The sequence below is a fragment of the Papio anubis genome, chromosome Y (assembly GCF_008728515.1).
Source record: "Papio anubis isolate 15944 chromosome Y, Panubis1.0, whole genome shotgun sequence".
Taxonomy (NCBI): Eukaryota; Metazoa; Chordata; class Mammalia; order Primates; family Cercopithecidae; genus Papio; species Papio anubis.
Window position 1 is genome coordinate 6,145,056 of NC_044997.1, and position 20,599 is coordinate 6,165,654.

A 20,599-nucleotide genomic window follows, 5' to 3' on the forward strand; every position below is an offset into this window, starting at 1 on the left:
TGCCCAGGGCTATTAGGCAAGAAAAAGTTTATAAATAAAAGACACCCCAAGTGGAAAGAAGAACCAGGTCCCAAAGGGTACTAAGGGATAGCTATGCAATGAAAACTGCAAATGTCCATATAACTCAAAGCAACCTACAGATAGTTTCATTGCAATCCCTATCAAAATACCAATAGCAATTTTTTCTTCTTTTTGACAATAAAAAAAAAAAAAAAAAATCAGCTGTAAAATTCACACGGAATCTCAAGGGACACACACCCTCTAACCTCTGACCACCAGAGATAGCCAAAACAATTTTGAAAAATAAAGACAGGCCAGGCATGGTGGTCCATGACTGTAATCCCAGCACTCTGGGGGCCAAGACGGGCAGATCACCTGAGGTCAGGAGCTTGAGACCAGCCTGGCCAACATGTTGAAACCTCATCTCTACTGAAAATACAAAAATTAGCCAGGCATAGTGGCTGGCACCTGTATTCTGAGCTACCTGGGAAGCTGAGTCAGGAGAACAGCTTGAACCCAGGAGGCAGAGGTTGCGGTGAGCCTAGATTGTGCCACTGCACTCCAGCCTGGGAGACACAGCAATACTGTGTGTCAAAAAAGAAGAAAGAAAGGAATAAAGGAAGGGAAGAAAGGCAGAAGGGGGGAAGGGAAGAAAGAGAAGGAGGGAGGCAGGGAAGGAAGGGAGGGAGGAAGGGAGGAAGGGAGGGAGGGAGGGAGGAGGGAAGGAAGACACGAAGCTGGATAACTCACACTTTCTGATTTGACACACAATACAAAATGACAGTAATCCAACAGTGTGGTATTAGCATAAAAAACAACAGAAGGAGGAAAACAGAGTCCAGAAATAAACCTAAGGGTATATGGCCAAATGATCTTTAACAAGGGTGCCCAGAACTCTCAATGGAGAAAGGATGGTTGCTTCAACAAATGGTGGTGGTAAAACTAGGTCTCCATATAAAAGAATAACATGGGGAAGACTTTACCTTACACCATACAAAAATTCAGCATTAAATGGATTAAACATAAGGCCTCAAACTGTAAAGATCCACAGCCAAAAACAGAGGACCACAAGCTTCTTGAAATTAGAGACATGATTTCTTGGGTATGACACCAAAAGCAAAAATAGACAAACTGAAAAACACCTGCCAATCAAAGGAAACAACCAGTAAGGGTGAAAAGACAACCTAAGGAATGGAAGAAAATATCCGCAAATATTAAATCTGATAAAATCTAAAGAACTCCCACAAAGCAATAGTACCAAGAAACAACCTGACTAAATACTGGGCAAAGGACTTGACTGACACCTTTCTCTGAAGACATACAAGCACACAAAAAGATATTCCATATCTCAACTCATCACAGAAATCCAAATTTAAAACAACAACAACAACTAACGAGATATGATTTCAATGCCTATCAGGGTTGTCAAGAGAGAAAAAGAAAAGAAAAGATACAAAAAGCAAACAACCAGTAAAGTTTGGGCAGGAATATGGAGAAACTGAAACTCTTGTGCACAGTTGATGAGAATGTAAAACAGTGGGGCTGCTATGAAAAGCACAAAAATTACTCAAAATTTATAAAATTTCCACATATGATCCAGCAATCCCATTTCTGAGTGTATAGATAAAAACATCCAACAGGATCTGGGAGAGTTACCTGCACAGCTGTGTCTGCAGCAACATTACTCAACAATAGTCAAGAGGTGGTGGCAACCGAAATGCCCATCCAGAGGAATAGATAAAGATAATGTGGTATACACACAATTGAGTATTATTCTGCCTCAGAAAGAGGAAGGAAATACTGTCACATGCCACAACATGGATGATGAACCTTGAGGACACTATGCAGTGCAAAGTAAACTAGTCGAAAAAAGACAATCACTATGATTTCCACTTATTAAAACAAGCTCAAAGAAGTCAATTCACAGAAGCAAAGAGGGGGATGGTGGTTGTTACGGGCTGTGGATGGGAGGAAGTGGCAGAGTTGTTTAATAGGCAGAGTTCCAGTTTTACAAGATGAAGGCATTCTGAAAATCTGCCACACAACAATGTAAATATAGTTAACACTAATGGACTATACAGTTAAAAATAATTACGATGGTAAATTCATGACTATCTTTTTTTTTTTTACCACAATTAAAAATTATTTAGGCATTTTAAACCAAACAAACCAAGAACTACAAAGAAACCTTTGCCCTTATTCAGTTGGTTTCTTCTTACCAGGAATATTGGCTCTGTGAAATTATTTTATGTAAACTCCTAGGAGTACACTTAATAAGTAATAAATAAGCAAACTAATAAATGCCAAAAGTTTTGTGTAAAACAAAGATCTATATATTTCAAATAAAGTTAGGTAGGGGAGAAAAAAATCTGTTGAATTTTAACAGGGAATTTCATTTAAAAAACGAACAGCAAATATTTCACTTAACTGGAGATAGAAAGTCCATGTCCATTTAAAAAATTATTTTCAAAGGTATGCAAAAGTTGACACAAGCATAATACGCTCCTACCTATCCACTCTCCAGTTTCAAAACATTTGAAAAATCATGGCCAGCGCTGATTCATCTTTACCCATGTAGTCCCGCGCTGAATCACTTAGAAACAAATGGCCACTACCAAATTGTTTGAACCTGAAATATTTTGGTAAGCCTCTCAAAAAGGGAAGTAACTCTGCATATGATTGCTAGGTATCTTAGGCATCTTCCAATATATACACGCTTTCTTTTCTCCCTTTATCCAAGTTTGTCTTGATTCTTTGACAAGAATACTTCCTCAACAGTACGGTGCACTGCCACTACTGGGAGATGCATGATATCTAGTTATGTTTTTTGTGGTCACACTGAAATCAACATGTTTAGGCGTCATAAGCATGAAACATCCAGTTTCATATCCCCTCTCAATGTTTTCCCCTAATGAGAAGGCCTCTCAACTTTCACAGCCCAACATTCTTACCTAAAATTTCCAGCTGAACAGTAAATACCAGGAGTGTAGGCAGCACAGGCACAAGGTCATAGTGGTCAAACAACAATCAGCCCCAGCGTGTGGAGTACTGAATTCAAAAGAGCCAGCTTGGGCTCTTTAAACAGCAAGCCAACTGAGGACTTTGGCTGGGTCTTAAATCAGGGTCCAAGCAGGGACTATGGAAGTGCACATAAGCAACAGAACAAAGTATAAAGTCATCAAAGGTAGGCAGGAGTTGCTACTGTTTGTTGTCCCTATCCTGTTCTTTCAGTGTTTCTGCATTTCTAGAAATTTCTGTTAAACACGCTGGGCAAAATATTTTACTTCATTAGCACATCAGATACTAGCAAGCACTTGGGTGTAAACCTGTCAGGAGTCAGAGCCTGGGGTGTAGGAAGGTGAAACAAATCTGCAGACACATCTTTTCCTTATCACTAGTTTAAGGTCATCCGGACAACTTCAGCCCTTCACCTCAAGGAACACACATAAAATTTATCACATTTAAAACAAAGTTCCCCTCTCATGACAAACCAAATGGACACACAGTTTACATAGCTATGGTTTACATTCTTAAAAGAGGCTGGGCTGTTGCATGTAGCCCAAAGGGACATCACACCACTACTCAGCATCAAGAATCCACTGCAAACCCAAGAGACCATGAGGCAACATACTCTCTCTTAGGGAGAGCCAAATGTGTTCTGTTTCTCTCCAATCAAGATAGTAGTACAGATAAAATAGAATAAAATAGAAAGAAAAGATAGGAAAAGAAAAGGCAAGGGAGGTGGCCGAGAAGACAAGGAAAACAAACAAACAACAACAACAACAAAAAACAACTTACCTGTGTCAAATTTGATAAAGCTGGTTATCTTGCCAGTCCCTAAATCAATCCGGACAGTATCATTCACTTTGATGACAGGATCTGGGTAGCGAATGGTTCGAGCATCATGAGTCACCAGGTGTGGAATTCCCTTTGTCCCCACAGTAATCTTCCTCACTTTGCACAACTTGTACTATACACATAACAAGGAAAAACCAATTTAACAGGTAAACACAAAAAGTCAGCCCAAAGCAGTCACTCAACCATTATTATCCCACCAATTTTCAGCATTTCTTTAGTTAGAGAAGCAGTGCTCTTGGGAAAATTGTATTAGCCACTCACAGAGCTGATGGTCTGCCACAATGATTTAGTAATTTAGACATCTGGGAAACCTCGCCAAGGGGGAATCTGTTTCAGAATCCTCTGGGGGCTCTGGTAGCTGAACTAACTTCTGGTCCTTTATCAGAGGCTACAAGCCTGTTGCCTGTACACCTGAGCAGTAACACAGAATCAACTGACTGGTCTATCATTTTCTCCTCAAGGATGTTTTTCCCGAGAGAACTCTCATCTTGCTACTCTGGAGAGGTGGCTAGTGCCCTAGCAACAAAGTTAACTCTCCTACTGCTAAACACATGATGCTTTTATGACCAGGTTAGATAAAAACAGCTTTCTCAGCCAACCAGGTGCCTTCCATACACAATGCTCCTCTTCCTCATCTGATTTTTCAGTGGTACATCCCATTATCTATGGGCCTTAGTTCCTTGTTAAAACGTATCGCTCTGGTACTGCTCAAATGACATCTACCAGTAGAAGCTGTTCAAAATATCTCATACCAACTATGTGTGTCAGCCCAACAGTTAGCCAAGCCCCATTATGTTCCAGAAGCAATCTTCAGAAGCTTCAAATGGTATACTTTGTAATCTCAAATGAACATAACCCATTTGTGGCTGTTAATGTCCATCCTAGTTAACACAGGCCCCCCTCCAGAGTGTCACTGTTCCAAAGTAAAAAAGTGATTTTCTTTTAGCTTTGCTGGGAGAAAAAGCTTCTCAGGGCAAGTTTTGGGTAAATACGTAAATAACAAGGACAAGTAGAGTGCCAGGTGACAAAAACCCCCCATGAAAAGATGCGAGAAACCCTCCAAAAAGTGCACAATAAATGAACTCCAGGAGCCACTACCTCTTTTTTTTTTTTTTTAAATCAGCTCCTGCATTTCCTCTACAGATATTTCACTCTCTCCCTCATCTTTGAGCTCTCAGGACTGCCTAGATTTGCCAGTTTGTCTCTATCATTGCTTTTGACCTGCCTAGGAGGTGTGGAAAGAGACATGGCAAATAAAGAAATAAAGTAGCAAGAGCTTGGGCTCTCACTCCTATAAAAAGGCCCCAAGTTCAAATACTGTATCCTTAAGCTTCAGAAGACAAGTTGGGAATAATTATTGCATACTCCTACATGTAATACATTTATGAGATGAAAGAACATAAAGGACCTAGCAAAGCAGTTAATGCCAGCTAATATTACTTCTGCTGCTACTACAGATCCAACACTATTAAAAGCACTATGGAGATGTGAGGCCATTTAATATAATGCAACAGTCCAAGAAAGTGATGACACTCCACATGTGGAACTTAGGTCATATTAATTCTACCAGTTAAGGTAAGGGGATTCACCAGCCAGGCATATCCAAGCCCACTTATATGTGTTAAGGCCTGGCTCCTAGGCAGTCAATCTAATGAGAGCACTCTCCTCTCTCCATCTCAAAAGTTCACAGTTGACACAACCCTCCAGGCACTCTCTTTAGTGAGTGTTCAGTTTGTTTACCAACACCAACCCACATTTACCCCCACTACAAATACAAACCCAAGATCATTTTCAGCTTTCTTGGTCAAGGAGTTAAGCACAGAAACAAAAGCTGCCTGGCTCCCCAATCAGAGCTGCCTACTGGACCAACCAACTGAAAACCTTAGATAAAAGAGAGGTCCCACACAAATGCAGAAATTGAAGAAACCCCCAGACACTGTGTGAAAACATACCAACTAAAACTCTTAAAGAAAGTCAGAAGTAGTCCAAAGGACAATTAAGCAGATGGAGCTCTTTTCTTTCAAAATGAAAACCAAATCCTTCTTTCCTGTTGCCCTGCCAGTACCACCCCCAAATTAACTTCAGGAATACCTTCGGGTACAGATTTCTGTTTGACCCTAAAGGACGAGACATCAGAAACTTGCCTGCATACATACAAAAAGGCCCCAGTACGTAAAACTTTTGTTCTACTGCCAGTCATAGTAAGGCAAAGCAGGGCAAGAGTCCTCTAAAAGTTTAGGGCCTGTGTGACAAGTTTGGATGGGACGTGGAGGGAGTGAATGGTGGCAGGGGAGCAAAGCAAACATACTGCAAACCAAGGTGACCATGGGAATGGATTCACCAACCAGGGATGTTTTAAGTACTTTGCATTCATAAACATGTGTATTGAAGGTTAAGCATGCAGAGGTAGGGTCAGGAGGTGTTGTCATCAAGACACTGAATAAAACTTGGCACACTCCTTCCAACCACACATAAATACCCCCATAAAGGAAAAAAGATCCAAATCCAACATACAACCAAATTCAGCAGATAGAATTACATACCAGAATACAACAACATCAAGCTATGGTGCCACAGTAGGCAAAATATACTTAAGTGTGATGAGGCAGAAGGAGAATATGGACACAGACAGAGTGACCAGGGTGCTGAAGGAGGTCTTTTTGAGGTTCAATGAGCAGCCAAGCAGAATCACCTCAGACAATAAATGGCATACAAGGGTTACTAACCTGCCTGCTTCGCGTGAATACATGTGGATGGGGTACAATATGATAATCAAAGCCCACTCTTTTCTTTGCCTTCTACTCCTAAATGGAAATCTACCAAGCTACAGTTCATAAGCACCACAGCAGCTGGCCAAGAAACCAGGCTTGTTCAAGCCTAGGGTAAATAACTGAGGAGTTATTTACTGAGGAGTAAATAACTGAGGAGTTATTTACTGAGGAGTAAATAACTGAGAAATATATTTTAAAAAACTGAGGAGAAAGCAAGTAGAGAAAACACATTTTCCCCTTTTACCTCCAAAGGCCTTGGGACAAAACCATAAAAAAGAGAACATCACTCCACAGCCTATATTCTGCAACCAGTGAGGTCAGACTTGAAAACAGTCTGTCTCTGTTGACTTCACTCTTCCATCCCCATCTAGGAGAAGGACAACTTGCAATTTGCCTTTAAAAGTTACTCTCCAATCAACAGTATGCCTTCCTCCTTTATTCTGCTTTTGCAATCCCTATCTTTCATAGTGCCAGTCCAGTGACCACTTATTAAGGCAGTATACAAAACCTAGGGCTCCTAGTGGACAGTCTCAATCTCTCCAGCTATATTCCATGCCAGATTTAAGAAACCTGTCCTTGATAACATGAGAAAAGAACTCTGAAATGCCATGCTCTAGCTCTCAAATGGTTCTACGCAGTTACCAAGATCCCTATTACTGATACATGTATTATAATCACTGCTCTCTATTCAGAATAAAAACTGCCCTCCCAACTTCATGAGGCAAGTCTTTGCATCATGGCCTGCTGAATGCATCCTTGTCACCCAACTGTCCTGCACATTTTTTTGTATGTGACATCCTGAACCTACTTGGGGATTCTAAAATGTTTCCAGTGAAAACTAATTCTGTTGCCTTTCCACCCTGGCTCATTAGTTCTAAATATCCCAGGTAAGACAGGTCCAAGCAAGTTCTATAGCTGTGAACTCACAGAAGGCCTATTCACACCTCAAAGTCTACCTGCTGCCTTCCACTTGTCACATACATCCTGTGCAGTATACTGTCTCAGCTGAGATGACAACAGTGCTAAGATAGTCATAATAGTTAGCAGGTATAGGTGACAGTCAGGAGAGAGACAGCAAAAACAAAACAAGTAAAAATACTTTCTTCTTCTGTATCTTTCACAGATTTTCTCACTAACCAAAACTTTCTGCATGACAGCAATAGCACCACCATGGCATCAAACTTGAAACCTTGGGCCCAAAGGTCCTTTGTCTTTAAATGCAGGCAAGAAACACCCTCTGAAAAAGGCACAGCCTCTCCCTTTAAAAGTGCCACCAGTTCCAAGTGGCCTTCCTCCATCCTTTGAGGTTCACTCTGGAACCATTAATCCAAGCTTCATGATGCATGTCAGTTCTTGAAGTATCCACAGGTAACTTGACTGCCACACAAATGACACTCATTAACTATCCACAACTGAGTAAAATGCCTGTAAGCATGTTAGCATATTAACAGGTAACAATTCTGTCTAACCTTTATGCAGAGCTGAGTGACCAGGTCTGCAGTACTTTCAAAACCAGGCCCAAGACAGGCTAAAAACTTCTGATCACTTTTATTAAGAAAAGTGATCCAGCAAAAGCCAACACCATGGCAGGCTTTCTTCATATTCACTACAAACAACTTTACTACCTGTGCACCAAACCTTCATGTGGCCAAAACAGTTCAGGATTTAGATCTTGGGTCCTCTTGCTTAGTAAAGGCCCATCCCGCCAGGAAACCAGAGCTTCACTAAGGGTAAGGCTGGACGTTTCATGAGGGGAACTTCCAGATGAGTAAACCTCTTAGCATAGGGGTAGCCTCAACATCTGCAGAAAAGCAATCACTTTTCCTTTGACCCACAACTGAAAAGATGGTCTTCAGATTCTGAAGATGTGACTCCCCCATCATCTTCTGACCCCACCTCATAATGAACAAAATGTCTTTTGAAGCAACCTGAATGGAGCTGGAAGCCATTATTCCAAGTGAAGTAATACAGCAGTATAAAAAATCAAAACTCTTATGTTCTTGATTGTAAATGGGAGCTATGCTATGAGTATGCAAAGGCATACAGAATGATACAATGGGCTTTGGAGACTTGGGAGGGGACCAGGAATAAAAATAACTATACATTAGGTATAATGTACACTACTAGGGTGACAGGTGCACTAATATCTCAAAATTCACCATGTATAATTCATCCAAGTAACCTAAAAACCACTTGAATATAAAAAGCTACTCAATTTTTAAAATTTAGTTACTGTTTTTAAAAGAAATGTGGAGAAAACGACTTCGTGTATGGCTAATGTGCAGCACTCTACCAAAAGAAAACCTCAACTCTGCCGCCTGTCTCTTCAGCAATCTTGATGAGCGATGATTTGTAATCACATCACCACCTATTACAACATGCCTGCCCCATCAACACCCTTTCCATACAACCTTGACTGCAAGGTGAGGCCCCGTGTCATTCTCCAAAATGAAATGTCAAATATGAGGCTTCACTGAAAGCATTCTACTCTGTCCTTCTCGAACTGCAGATTAAAGAACTCTTTATTTCCAAGTTTCCACTGCCTTTTGTAGAACACCCACACAAACCAGTCGGAAATCTTTCCCACCTGGCCTCCTTTAGAAACAAACAAATGTTAACTGCCCAGGTTCCATCTTTTCTGAACCTTAAAATTCGACTGCCTATTCTCTCCACCAGTTTTTTTTCCTTGCCCAACAAAAAACCACTAGTCTCCACACTCATCATCTTGATCTCAACCACCTCCTTTTGCACCAGATTCCAATGGTCTAAAAAAAAAAAAGGGCAAGCATTGCCCCTTATCTTAAAAGAAACTCCCTTTTAACAAAGTTACCTTTTTCTAGTTACCGCCCTCTATCTTGTACTTTGGGAATAACTGCCACCTTTATGAGGTTCAGTCTTCTCAATGTTCAAGAATGACAATCAACAAACACATCTCTGGTTGGTTACTCTCTGACATTCTCTTTTTGATTTCTTTAACCAGTGTTTTCTACTTTTCAAGAAACAGAACTTATACCACCTAGATCCTGTTCATAAACTCTCTGCAATATGAAATCTCCCTCTCCCCATGCACATTCATCATTGAATACAAGCTGCCCAATGTCAAAGAGGATTCTGTGCTACCTATTCAGACAGCTTCTATTCTAACTCATACTTGAGCAGTGTTTCAGTCCTCTATTTCAGTCAGCACCTACTTCTTTCTGTCTCATCATCAACTTGCAAGTTCCAATGCAAGCAGAACCCAAAGCATTAACGTACTGTCCTTCCACAACTCTCTCAAGCATCCATGTATTTCATCAAGATCTGCAGCTACCATCTCCTTACCCTACCAGGAAATACTCAGTCACCCTGTCACACATGTTCTTCCCCTCTACCACAATAGGGGATGCATACTCTAAACCCTTTGTCTTCTTTGCCATGTCCCAGGTGATACTTGTGTCTTTTACCCCGACTCACAGTGGGAACAGGCACTGCCTTAGTTCCCATTATTCATGTGCAGGATCATCACAGGCTCACCCAAAATCTTTCCTTTTCTCCCATCCACTGTAGTAGCAATCATAGAAAACAAAAAAAAAAACAAAATCCACCTTATCGCCCATTCGTAAATCCAATGACTTCCATTTCTGTGATCTTCAACTAATACCAAGTTGTTAAAGGAAAAAATTATGTCTGAAATCCATCAGGCTGTTTTCTCAAGACCCACAAAATACCCCTTTTCTAGTTTTATTTTCGAGAGTGGAGGGCTGTTTGGATATTCTGTTTCTCCACTAACCTGTGCTACCTGGAGGACTAATAGCCTGTATAAAAAGGCTCCATTGTGTGTCCCTGACTCACTGAAATCCAAGAAGCCCATCATTCTCCACTCTAAAAGTCACTGTGCCCTTCAACCTGTGGCTCCTGGGTGGGGTGTGATAGGGAATGCTCCCTTTCCAGCTGTCCTAAGAAACAACCAGCAAAGACATAAGCTCAACCAAAACTTCCCCAAATCTCTGATCTCTTGCACAAAGATAAGGTCCTTACCCTAACCCAGAATAGCCATTTGGCACTTGTGGCCACTATGTGATACTCACTTGGGCACAACCTTTTTACATGGTGGCTGGCCAATGTAGTAGAGCCAGTACTAGGTATTAACAACACTCCAGTATCTCCTTCTCCTACTCTATCTCTCCCCATTTAAAAATTCACACCAACGGCTGGGTGTGGTGGTTCATGCCTGTAATCCCAGCACTTTGGAAAGCTGAGGCAGGCAGATTACAAAGTCAGGAGTTCAAGACCAGCTTGGCCAATATGGTGAAACCCCACGTCTACTAAAAATACAAAAATTTGCTAGGAGGGGTGGCACATGCCTGTAGTCCCAGCTACTTGGGATGCTGAGGCAGAAGATTAGCTTGAACCCAGGAGGCGGAGGTTGCAGCGAGCAGAGAAGGCACCACTGCACTCCAGTCAGGGTGACACAGGCAGATTCCATCACCAAAAACAAAACAAAACAAAACAGAACAAAACAAAAAAAATCACCGGGGCTACCAATCTGTATTGTCTCTTGAGATCTAAATTCCTTACAAAAGCAGAAACCAGTCATCAGATTTGAGATTTCCCTGTGCTTTCTAGCTTTTGGGCACAACAGAACCCAACAGCCTGGGCAACTGAACACACTTCAGGATGCTAGACCTAATTCCTATCACCTAAAACAAAGCACCTCCTTGTGGGAACAATCCACGAAACAGAAGGGACACTGCATCAAGGGACACTACCAAAGAAGTTAAAAATAACCAAACAACTGACCAATTAAAAAACTACCCAGACATGAAAATATTCGTGAATTCTTATAGGGACTCCAATGTGTTTCCCCCAAAGAAACAACTGAGAAAAAGGCAAGCTGGTTAAACGAAGTGGAAACAATGTCCAATAAAACACTGAGATTCATCTGTAGAATGTGTCTCACAGTTAGATGGCATTTGGTCACTGTGCAGGTGATTTGTGTTATGTGAGAAATAAGGAAGAAGTCACCCCATGACCTTAAATCCAGGGAAAAGAGGAACGGATGACTGAGGGGTGATCCTGGTTTCCAAAGAAGTGTTCCCTACACAGAAAAAAGGCAGGTGCTGTCCACACAGAAAGGAACTCCCTTGAAAAGTTTCCCCAATGATACTGACTTTGGCCATTACATTTGGAGAGGGGGTAGTTTTAGGATTGAGGCAGACATCAGGAAGTCAACAATCTTCTATGTCTAGTAAGTGTGAGGCACCACTACTACTAACATAGTCACAGAAACCTGGCAAAACAGCATATTATCATCATTTCAGAGAAAATGAAGGCTTAAAAAAGGTTCTACATACTGTTGCCCACGGTTACATAATTAATCTATGACAGCGTTCGGATTCTCACCCAGGCCTTCCTGGTTCCAATACCAGACCTTCCTCAGAGAACTGCTTACTCTGTACCCTGCTTCTAAAACAGCCTCGTGTGGAAAATCTATTGTCTTGTAACACGGTTGGCAAACCTACATGCCTGAATTAAACAACCAGACAGACAAGCACAGACAGCAATTATTCCCAGAATATGTTCTAAATGCCGTCTGACAACCTTAGCAACAGACCTATCTGTATGGAAATTATAAAGCTCACTTAAAAGCTCACATACCTTTGCCTCTTCCGCTGTGATACGATGAACAGCAAAACGGCCCTTGGTGTCATAGACCAGGCGGAAATGTTCACCTGTCTTCTCGATGCTGATGACATCTGATCACAAACAAGCATAAGGAACATTATTAATGTAAAGTTTCTTTGGCCTACACAGCAAGAGCACTCTATGCCAGGCTGAACATGAGAACATTTTAGCAGCCTGGGGATCCCCCAGTGCTTGATGTGGGTGCTTGAACGAAACCAACCAGCCCCAGTCCTGTCCCAACAAATTATATCCAATAAAAGGAAGTGTCTATATATATGGCTACTCTACTGCTTTTTATGTTGTGTAATGGCTGCTTGCGACTGTGTTCTGGGTTAATGCACTCAGGATGCAGAGGAAAAAACACACATAAGCATACCCACACACACTAGGAAACCAAATGAATGAGCAGTCCTCACATTTAAGCAGGCAAGGCTCAAGGCTCTGCAGGTTGCCCAGTCAACGGCTTGGCAAGCCTCGCCATGACTCTATGACTTCCCTTATCAGGAGTCTTGCCTTGCTTGGGACCTGGGGTTTCGAGCAAAAAAGCAAAATACAAAATGCAGTAAAAAAACAAAAGAAGCAAAGAAGGAAGGAAAGTAGGAAAAGAAGGTCTGTCTTTTCTAATTCAGCAGCTGGATCCTGCAAAGTCTGGTCTGGAATGCCTCTCACCTCTGTAGCTTCCACACCACCTGATAAACCAAACACCCCCCAGCTTTCTGGAAAATACTAGGCTAAAAAAGTGTTACAAAGTATTGACCGGCTGGGTGCAGTGGCTCAAGTCTGTAATCCCAGTACTTTGCGAGGCTGACGTGGGCAGATCACAAGGTCAAGGGATAGAGACCATCGTGGCCAGCATGGTGAAACCCTGTCTCTACTAAAACTGCAAGAATTAGCTGGCCATGGTGCCGTGTGCCTGTAGTCCTAGCTACCCAGGAGGCTGAGACAGTAGAATCGCTTGAACCCAGGCGGTGGAGACTGTGGTGAGCCACTGTGCTCCAGCCCGGTGACAGAGCAAGACTCCATCTCAAAAAAAAAAAAAAAAAAAAAAAAAAAAAGGTATTGAGCCTGTTGCCATGGAAAGAAAGAGTGAACAAACCACTAGGTCAGAATTCCTCAGTGCCTTTTCCCTACCATCCCTCTCAGTACACTTTTTCTCTAGATGAGTGTGACCCTTCTCTCCCTTCTCCACTCTCCTCTCCTAGCAAGCTGCAAATGCATTGGTGGAGATCTGGCATGGTTAAGTCATCAACGGAGAAAGTGGAAAGACAGAGCCAAAACCCTGTTCACCGACAAAGATTCTCTCCTTGACCAGTCATTAGCCAGACTCCTCTGAGCCCTCTTGGCTGAGCTTCAACCCTGGCCTATGAAGATCTGAACACTAACATGGCTTATAGAAGCTCAAGATGAGCCCAATCTCTGTCAAAGTGCCTGCCTGAGAAAACTCAAGGCTGCTAAAAGAATTTACTGTTTTTTTTCAGTCAACACCTGAGGACAGCTCTTTGGTCAGGAACCTAAATTTGATAACTGCCAGCTAGCAGCCACTGCTGGTCTCATCCCATTTACATTACCAACCCCTTTCCAGCTTTTCACTTGAGCCTTGCCACTCTGTCCCTATCCTTCATTCTCCTTCTGAAATGACCATCAGTAAATCGTGTACAAATCAAAGTTCAGAGTCAGGTTTTGTTTACCGTTGGCAACATGTAAGTCCCACACCTTGCATTTCTCTCAACCTGTTCCTTCTTCAAAACAAAGAGCTCTTTCCTTACCCATGAATCCAGCAGGGTATGTGACATCCACTCGAACCTTGCCATCAATTTTGATGAAGCGTTGCATACATATCTTCTTTACCTCATCTCCAGTCAACGCATACTTAAGTCTATTCCTGAGGAAGACGATCAGGGGAAGACATTCCCTCAGCTTGTGGGGACCTGTCGACGGACGAGGTGCCTGTAGAAGACAATGGCAGGCAAGCTGATCTCTCAAGATCCACCCCTTATGTAATCAGATTGAGTAGATGATTTGCCTTAGTTCAGCATTAGTTGAACTTGTTGAGAAAGAGGAATAAAAGAAGGCAATTATTTCATCGATTTAGAGAGGTATGTCTTGTTAGGAAGATCACACCCCCAACTATGGAAGTCCCATTTTGTGCCCCTTTCTTTCACAAACCCAGGCTCACAACCATCTCCCCATTTTGCCCTGCCCCAAGCACCACCACCACTAGTACTGCCTCCTTAAACTTTCCTTGAATACAACACTACATCCCATGTATCTCGGGTAGAGCTTACACTTTACCCACAACCTACGAAGACATATTCTACTACTTTCTCACCATTCCAGGCCTCAAAGTCCCACACAAGCCCTGCCGACGCTGTTAGACCACGCCTTAACATGGACTGTGTGTCCTTCCCTTTCTTGGCTGCTTGCCAGCTTTAGTTCATCAAATTCACACTGCAACAAATCCTGTAACCTATACTTTTGCAGTTTTAGTGTTATAACAACTTTTGACTATTTGCTACCAGTACATAGAAAGGTCTCAAGTTCTGGGGCTGTACTGTTTTGAACTCCACTCCTCAATTATCTCTTAGTCTCAGACCACATAGGAATCCTTCCTAATGGAGACTATTCTTAAAGCTGCTTCTACAGCTCCCTCTTTAGCTTTATCCCTTTTAAAATGGACTCACAATCATTAACCACACACTTTCATCAACACTAAGGGGAAAAGAGGGGAGCCCACAATACCGAGGACTAAGTTCCCAGCAAGTCTTCTTTCTAAGAGTGCCTTGGCGAAGCACAGCAGCTCAACACTGTAATCCTAGCACTTTGGAAGGCCGAGGTGAGTGGATCACCTGAGGTCGGGAGTTACAGCCAGTCTAACCTATGTGGAGAAACCCTGTCTTCACTAAAAATACAAAACTTTGCTGGGCATAGTGGTACATGCCTGTAAACCCAGCTACTTGGGAGGCTGAGGCAGGAGAATCGCTTGAACCCAGGAGGTGGATGTTGCAGTGAGCCAAGATTGTGCCATTGCATTCCAACCTGGGAAACAAGACTGAAACTGTCTCAAAAAAAAAAAAAAAAAAAAAAAGAGTGCCTTGCTTATCCTCTCAACAACAGAGGGAACAGTGGCCCACCAAGGGGGGGTCAGATACTAGGGGGCAGTAGCAGAGGTAAGACCTGGAAGCAGAAACTGACAGGGAAAGGCTGCAAATCCAGGTCCCCAGACAACACACAGCCAATGTTCTCTCTGAAAATACCAGCATGAGGAACACAAGTTTCTGCTACTCAGTGTTCAGAGTTCCACCTGTCCCAAGAAGAAGCTATGTAATCTATCAAGTTAGTTACCAAGTGCCTACTATGTGGATGTGGACCCTGAGGGCTGCATATTTTCTCTTGGATGCCCCATGTTTATTCCTGCCCAAAAAACTTTTGGTATCTTAATCATCTCGCTTCCGTCTTCTTCTTCACATGGGCTCCCTTTCTATCTCAGAAGACCCAAAACTTTCTTACGGCTTCAACCACTCTCTTCCATTGTCACCACACCAACAATGTGGAAACTGCCTAGTCTGCCTCTTTTCAGAGGTTTGCCTTCTTTGCCTCTGGGAATGTGTCCTCATTCTGCCAGGTCTTCAAGGTTGAGTTCAAGAGACTCCTGCATTTCTCACACAATTTCCTGCCCTTGTTTCATGGGCTCCTGTAGCCTTTACTGTTAAACCTGTATCTTGGGCTCAACGTAAAAAACAGCTACTCCACCCTCTGAAACAAAGGGTAACTTCAAGTTAAATGTATTCGATTACTAATGGGGACTCAGTGCACTGTAACTGAACTCCTTTGTTATGTGGAATTCGGCACGTTCATTAACCCCCTCAGCTTTGGGCTCTGGGAGTGCCCACTAAATTGGGCAGTTCAAAGAGCAAAGGAGACCACCAGGACTTGATATCCTGGTGTTTTGTTGTTGTTGTTGGCATTTTTAATCCTACATCTATTTGAGAGCGCCAGCTCTAAGAAATGGTTCTGTGGTATGACACAATTTGAATAAATCACAACACAGCAGCCTAACAGCTCTTTTGAAAATATTAACCCTTATAATGGGCGCTGTGGCTAACAAGCACATTTTGTGGATAACAGCAAAGTGCTGTAATCCCAGCACTTCCGGAGTGGCCACAGCCGGTGGATCACAACGTCAGGAAATTGAGACCATCCTGGCCAACATGGTGAAACCTGGTCTCTACTAAAATACAAAATTTAGCTTGGCGTGGTAGCTCATGCCTGTAATCCCAGCTACTGGGGAGGCTGAGGCAGGAGAATCGCTTGAACCCAGAGGGAGAGGCTGCAATGAGCCGAGATCACGCCACTGCACTCCAGCCTGGAGACAAGCAAGACTGTCTCAAAAAATAAAAAAAAAATAAAAAAAGAATCCCAAACATCTCCCATAGTTCATTACTTTAAGTCTTTCTGATCTTCTGGAAGAGGCTTCATCATTTTACACTCTTTAAAACTGCAGTCGCTCAAAGCCCCATTCATCCTTCCCACGGCCCTATTATTTTTCTCCCAGCCCTCAGCACCTGTGAACATACTGTAACTTCCCTCTCCTCTCAGCAGGATGTAAGATTCAGCAAGAGAGAGGGATAGATTTCGTTGTCCAACCATTTTGTACAAGGGTGGGCCCACATAACACCACCTGGTATGTATTAGGCTTTCAATAGTTACTAAAAGATGGCACGCCCAGGTTGTCAGCGACATTATGGATCACAACAGTGCTCAAAGTTGAGGGCGGAGAGCTGTTCGACCCGCAGTTTCCCAACAAGATGTCATAACTTTTTTCTCAGGGTCCTTTTCAGAAGGGAGTAAGGACAAGCTCCTTGAGCGCCAAGTCTTCACCAACGGAAATCCCACATAATAAATAAGCAAACAGTATTCTCACGAAATAGCAAGTCACAGGTAACCAGCATGCACTCCTGACTAAAAATCAAATATAGTTATACTCACAAATACACCCGTTAGTTTGTCGAGCATCCAATGCTTCGGCGCTGCAACACGCTTCAAGTGCTTCTTGGGGCCCCGGGCCTGAAAATGACACCAAACTGTTTCAGAGAAATTCGTCTCATTTGACAGTAAAATGTCCTCATCTTCAGCTGTAAGAACTGCTAACGAGTAATACCTGATCCGAGGAGAAAGGATAGTCCAGCCTATTTCACGCCCAGTTTTGAGCAAATATTACTTCCTGCCAGATCCCAGAACAAACCCCGCAAAACTCACAGACCTTTGAAAATCTCACGAGTCTCCCTGGCGTCTTTCAAGAGAGCGTCCACAATGCTCTCTAAGCGAATCTGAGATTGCTTTAACGTATGGATATAAGCTAACATGGGTAAAAAGCCAGTGCCGGCCTGTGTAATCAAGGGTGGGCTTGCAAGGTTAGCCGAGGCAGCTTGTCTCTAAGACTCACGTGCCAGCAGCACCCCCGGCCCTCAGTCCGAGCACAAGAGCCAGCCCGGAACCCCCAGCCGCACTCTTCTCAGACCTCCGCTCTCCAAATCGGGTTTCCTGAAAGCAGCACAAGCAGCATTCCCATCCGCCAAGTAGCGGCACCCGAAAAGTGAAAGATCGCCAACGTGGAAAGGCCCTTCTTCAAAAGATGGAAGCCGGTAGGCCCTGAGGTAGGGCGCACACGTCTTACCATGGCGAAATCCTGCGACGGAAAAGAACCTCTTCTTTTCCGGTGCCACCGTACTCCGTGGTCGTAATCCGCGGGAAGTCAAATGAGTGAGAATTTCGGTTCCGGTTTCCGACTCTAGTAAGTAACCTTTTCCTATTCTAGAGTTGTAGAAGTCACACTTAGAACTGAATTTCTTAGCATTTTCAGTTCCTGATACCAATTCACAAGTGTCAGTTGTGCCACCGGACTTTTTGTTGTGCTTCCTCCCCTCAGGTCGGCTGAGCTGTGAGGACGCAGTTTACACTCTAAAAATTACCTTTCGCCAACTTTAAAAATATTTAACAGAAGCTCTGAAGGAGCACGATTTAGGAGCCTTAAAAAAACAAAACAAAACAAAAACAAACAAACAAACACACACACACATTAAGAAATAACCTATATGATTCCTTGTGACTGTGACACGTTGTGTTATAAAATCATGATTTGAGAAACAAATAATTCTTTCTGAATTGGGGCCAATTTCACAAGTTTGAGAACGTATTTAAATCGTCTGTATTGTAAACTTTGAAAGAATAGGTTTTACGGGACGTGAATTGTAAGATCAATAATTTGTTTTGGATAAACTTGTGGTGATGGTTGCACAACTCTGTGCGTGTCCCTAAACTCTTCACAAAATTCTCTTTTAGAAAGGTGAACTCGGCTATGTAAGTTGTACCTCGCGCGTGTGTGTGGTGTTACAGCTTTATTGAGGCCATGTAAAACACAATCAGCCAAATGAAGCTGGGCTTAATGTGTACCATTTGACGAGTTTGGACATAGGCTTAAACTCACAGTACCACCATCACAATCGAGGTAATAAACATCTGCATCACCTCCAAAAATTTCCTTGTGTTCTTTTCCGGATGTTTCTTTTCTTTTTCCTTTCCCTTTCTTTCTTTCTTTTATTGTGTTTTTGAATGAGGCAGGGTCTGGCTCTGTCGCCTCGGCTGGAGGGCAGGGGCGCCATCTCAGCTCTCGGCAGCCTCGACTTCCCAGGGCTTGAGTGTTCCTCCCACCTCAGCCTCCCACAGTGTTGAGATCACAGGCACCTGCTACCGCTTTCCGGATTTCCCCCCGCCCCCCTTTTTTTTTTGAAACGGAGTTTGGCACTGTCGCCCCGCTGGCATGCAATGGCGCGATCTCAACTCAGTGCAACCTCCACCTCCTGGGTTAAAGCCATTCTCCTGCCTCAGCCTCCTGAGTCGCTGGGATTACAGGTGCCTGCCACCAGGCCCAGCTATTTTTTTTTTTTTTTTTTTTTTTTGTATGTTTAGTATACACGGGGTTTCACTGTGCTGGCCAAGTGATGTCAGACTCCTGACTTCGTGAACCACCACAGTCTGCTTTCAAAGGTGCTGGGATTACAGGCGGAGACACCAAGTCCGGCCTCGGCTTTTCTTTTTTCTTTAACTATGGAGAGAACACAATACAGTAAGATCGACCATTTTTACCAATTTGTAAGCGCATTAACAGCGCCTGAAGTGTTTTTGTTGTTGTTTTGTTTTTGCATTCAATTCCTTGACTCATGTCTGTGCCAGTGTATGTGCCAGCTAGCAAGACAGCAGACTCCACACTGTTTGCTCTGTACTAGAAGTCACCTATCCTATTCTGAGACTCCTAGACTTCTTTTGTCATTTCTCAGGTCCCCTTGCTGATTTTGTGGTAGGAGTTATTACGAAATTATTTTAGGCAAATAGAGAGCAGTTTTCATTTTTTTTAAACCTGCTCCAGTAAAGTTTCTTATCTAGAAGGAAAGCCCGGGCTTTTAGAGCTTGGGCTCTTAGAGCTTGGCTGGCAACATTTGATATGCAAATGCAGGCCATTAGAAACTGAGTCCACCCAAACATGGAGATTCCTGTGCCCTCTTGCCCTTGCCCTGCATGTTCCTGGCAACATGGCCACCCCCACATATCCCCATGTGCATAGAACATCATGGCATCGTTTATTTGCACAGTAAAAGACTAGAGTAGCCCATGGCTTTTCCATGAGCTAAGTGAATGACATGCCTGGTCAAACCAATCCACTGCGCCCTATGCAAATCAGACACCTCCTCCTCCAGCCTCTGCATATACCTGGCTTGTTTCCTCCCCAACTGGGTTCCATCTTTTGGGTTTGGAGTTCCCCTCCCTCTGTCTCTGTACAGGGGAGCTTCTTCCTTCTTCCTTGTTTCTTGCCTGTTAAACTCTCTGCTCCTTATAACTCCACCTGTGTCCTGTTGCTTTATCTAATTCAATGTGAGACAAGAGCTCTGGTGTTGATAGCCTCATCGGAGCCCTATCAATTTCAGTTCTGGTCCTGGACAGCCCTCCGAGAGCCCTTAACCTTAATTGGGCTGATTCCTTCCACTCTCTGTGGCAGACGACTCACTTTTCTACTCTTTTGCCCATGATTTTCCTTTTTTATTGTTCTCCCCTGAAAAAGCATTCGCTCCTCCAGATATAACACTGCTGAATACGCTCTCTGACTAAAACAGGCTTTTCTGATTGAATCATTTTCAGAAGACTGTTAGTCAAATACATATGTGGACATGAGGAGAGCCCTTACCAGCCAATTATCCTTATTAAATTCTGATCCACAAATGCTAGGGGAGAGCGACTTGAACAATAATAAGATT

The 20,599-nt window shown here is 43.0% G+C and overlaps 1 protein-coding gene across 6 annotated transcripts in view; it reads right to left on the minus strand.

Moving 5' to 3' along the window:
* LOC116272386 (40S ribosomal protein S4, Y) overlaps positions 1-18,076 on the minus strand; it is a 28,018-nt gene extending 9,942 nt beyond the window's left edge. The window contains exons 1-5 of one of the 6 annotated variants that reach the window (XR_004181091.1): positions 17,812-18,000; positions 17,280-17,357; positions 14,060-14,240; positions 12,267-12,364; positions 3,799-3,970 (exon numbers count right to left, since the gene is read on the minus strand). Coding sequence is in view for 5 of the 6 variants with exons in the window: in XM_031661122.1 (XP_031516982.1) it covers positions 3,799-3,970; positions 12,267-12,364; positions 14,060-14,240; positions 17,280-17,357; positions 17,812-17,970 (688 nt within the window). In the remaining variant the exon portion in view is untranslated. Of the gene's footprint in view, positions 1-3,798; positions 3,971-12,266; positions 12,365-14,059; positions 14,241-17,279; positions 17,358-17,451; positions 17,787-17,811 lie in introns of those variants that run through there. The other 5 variants (XM_031661123.1, XM_031661122.1, XM_031661124.1 and 2 more) reach the window with 5 other exon arrangements.
* Between the last annotated feature and the right edge of the window lie 2,523 nt (positions 18,077-20,599).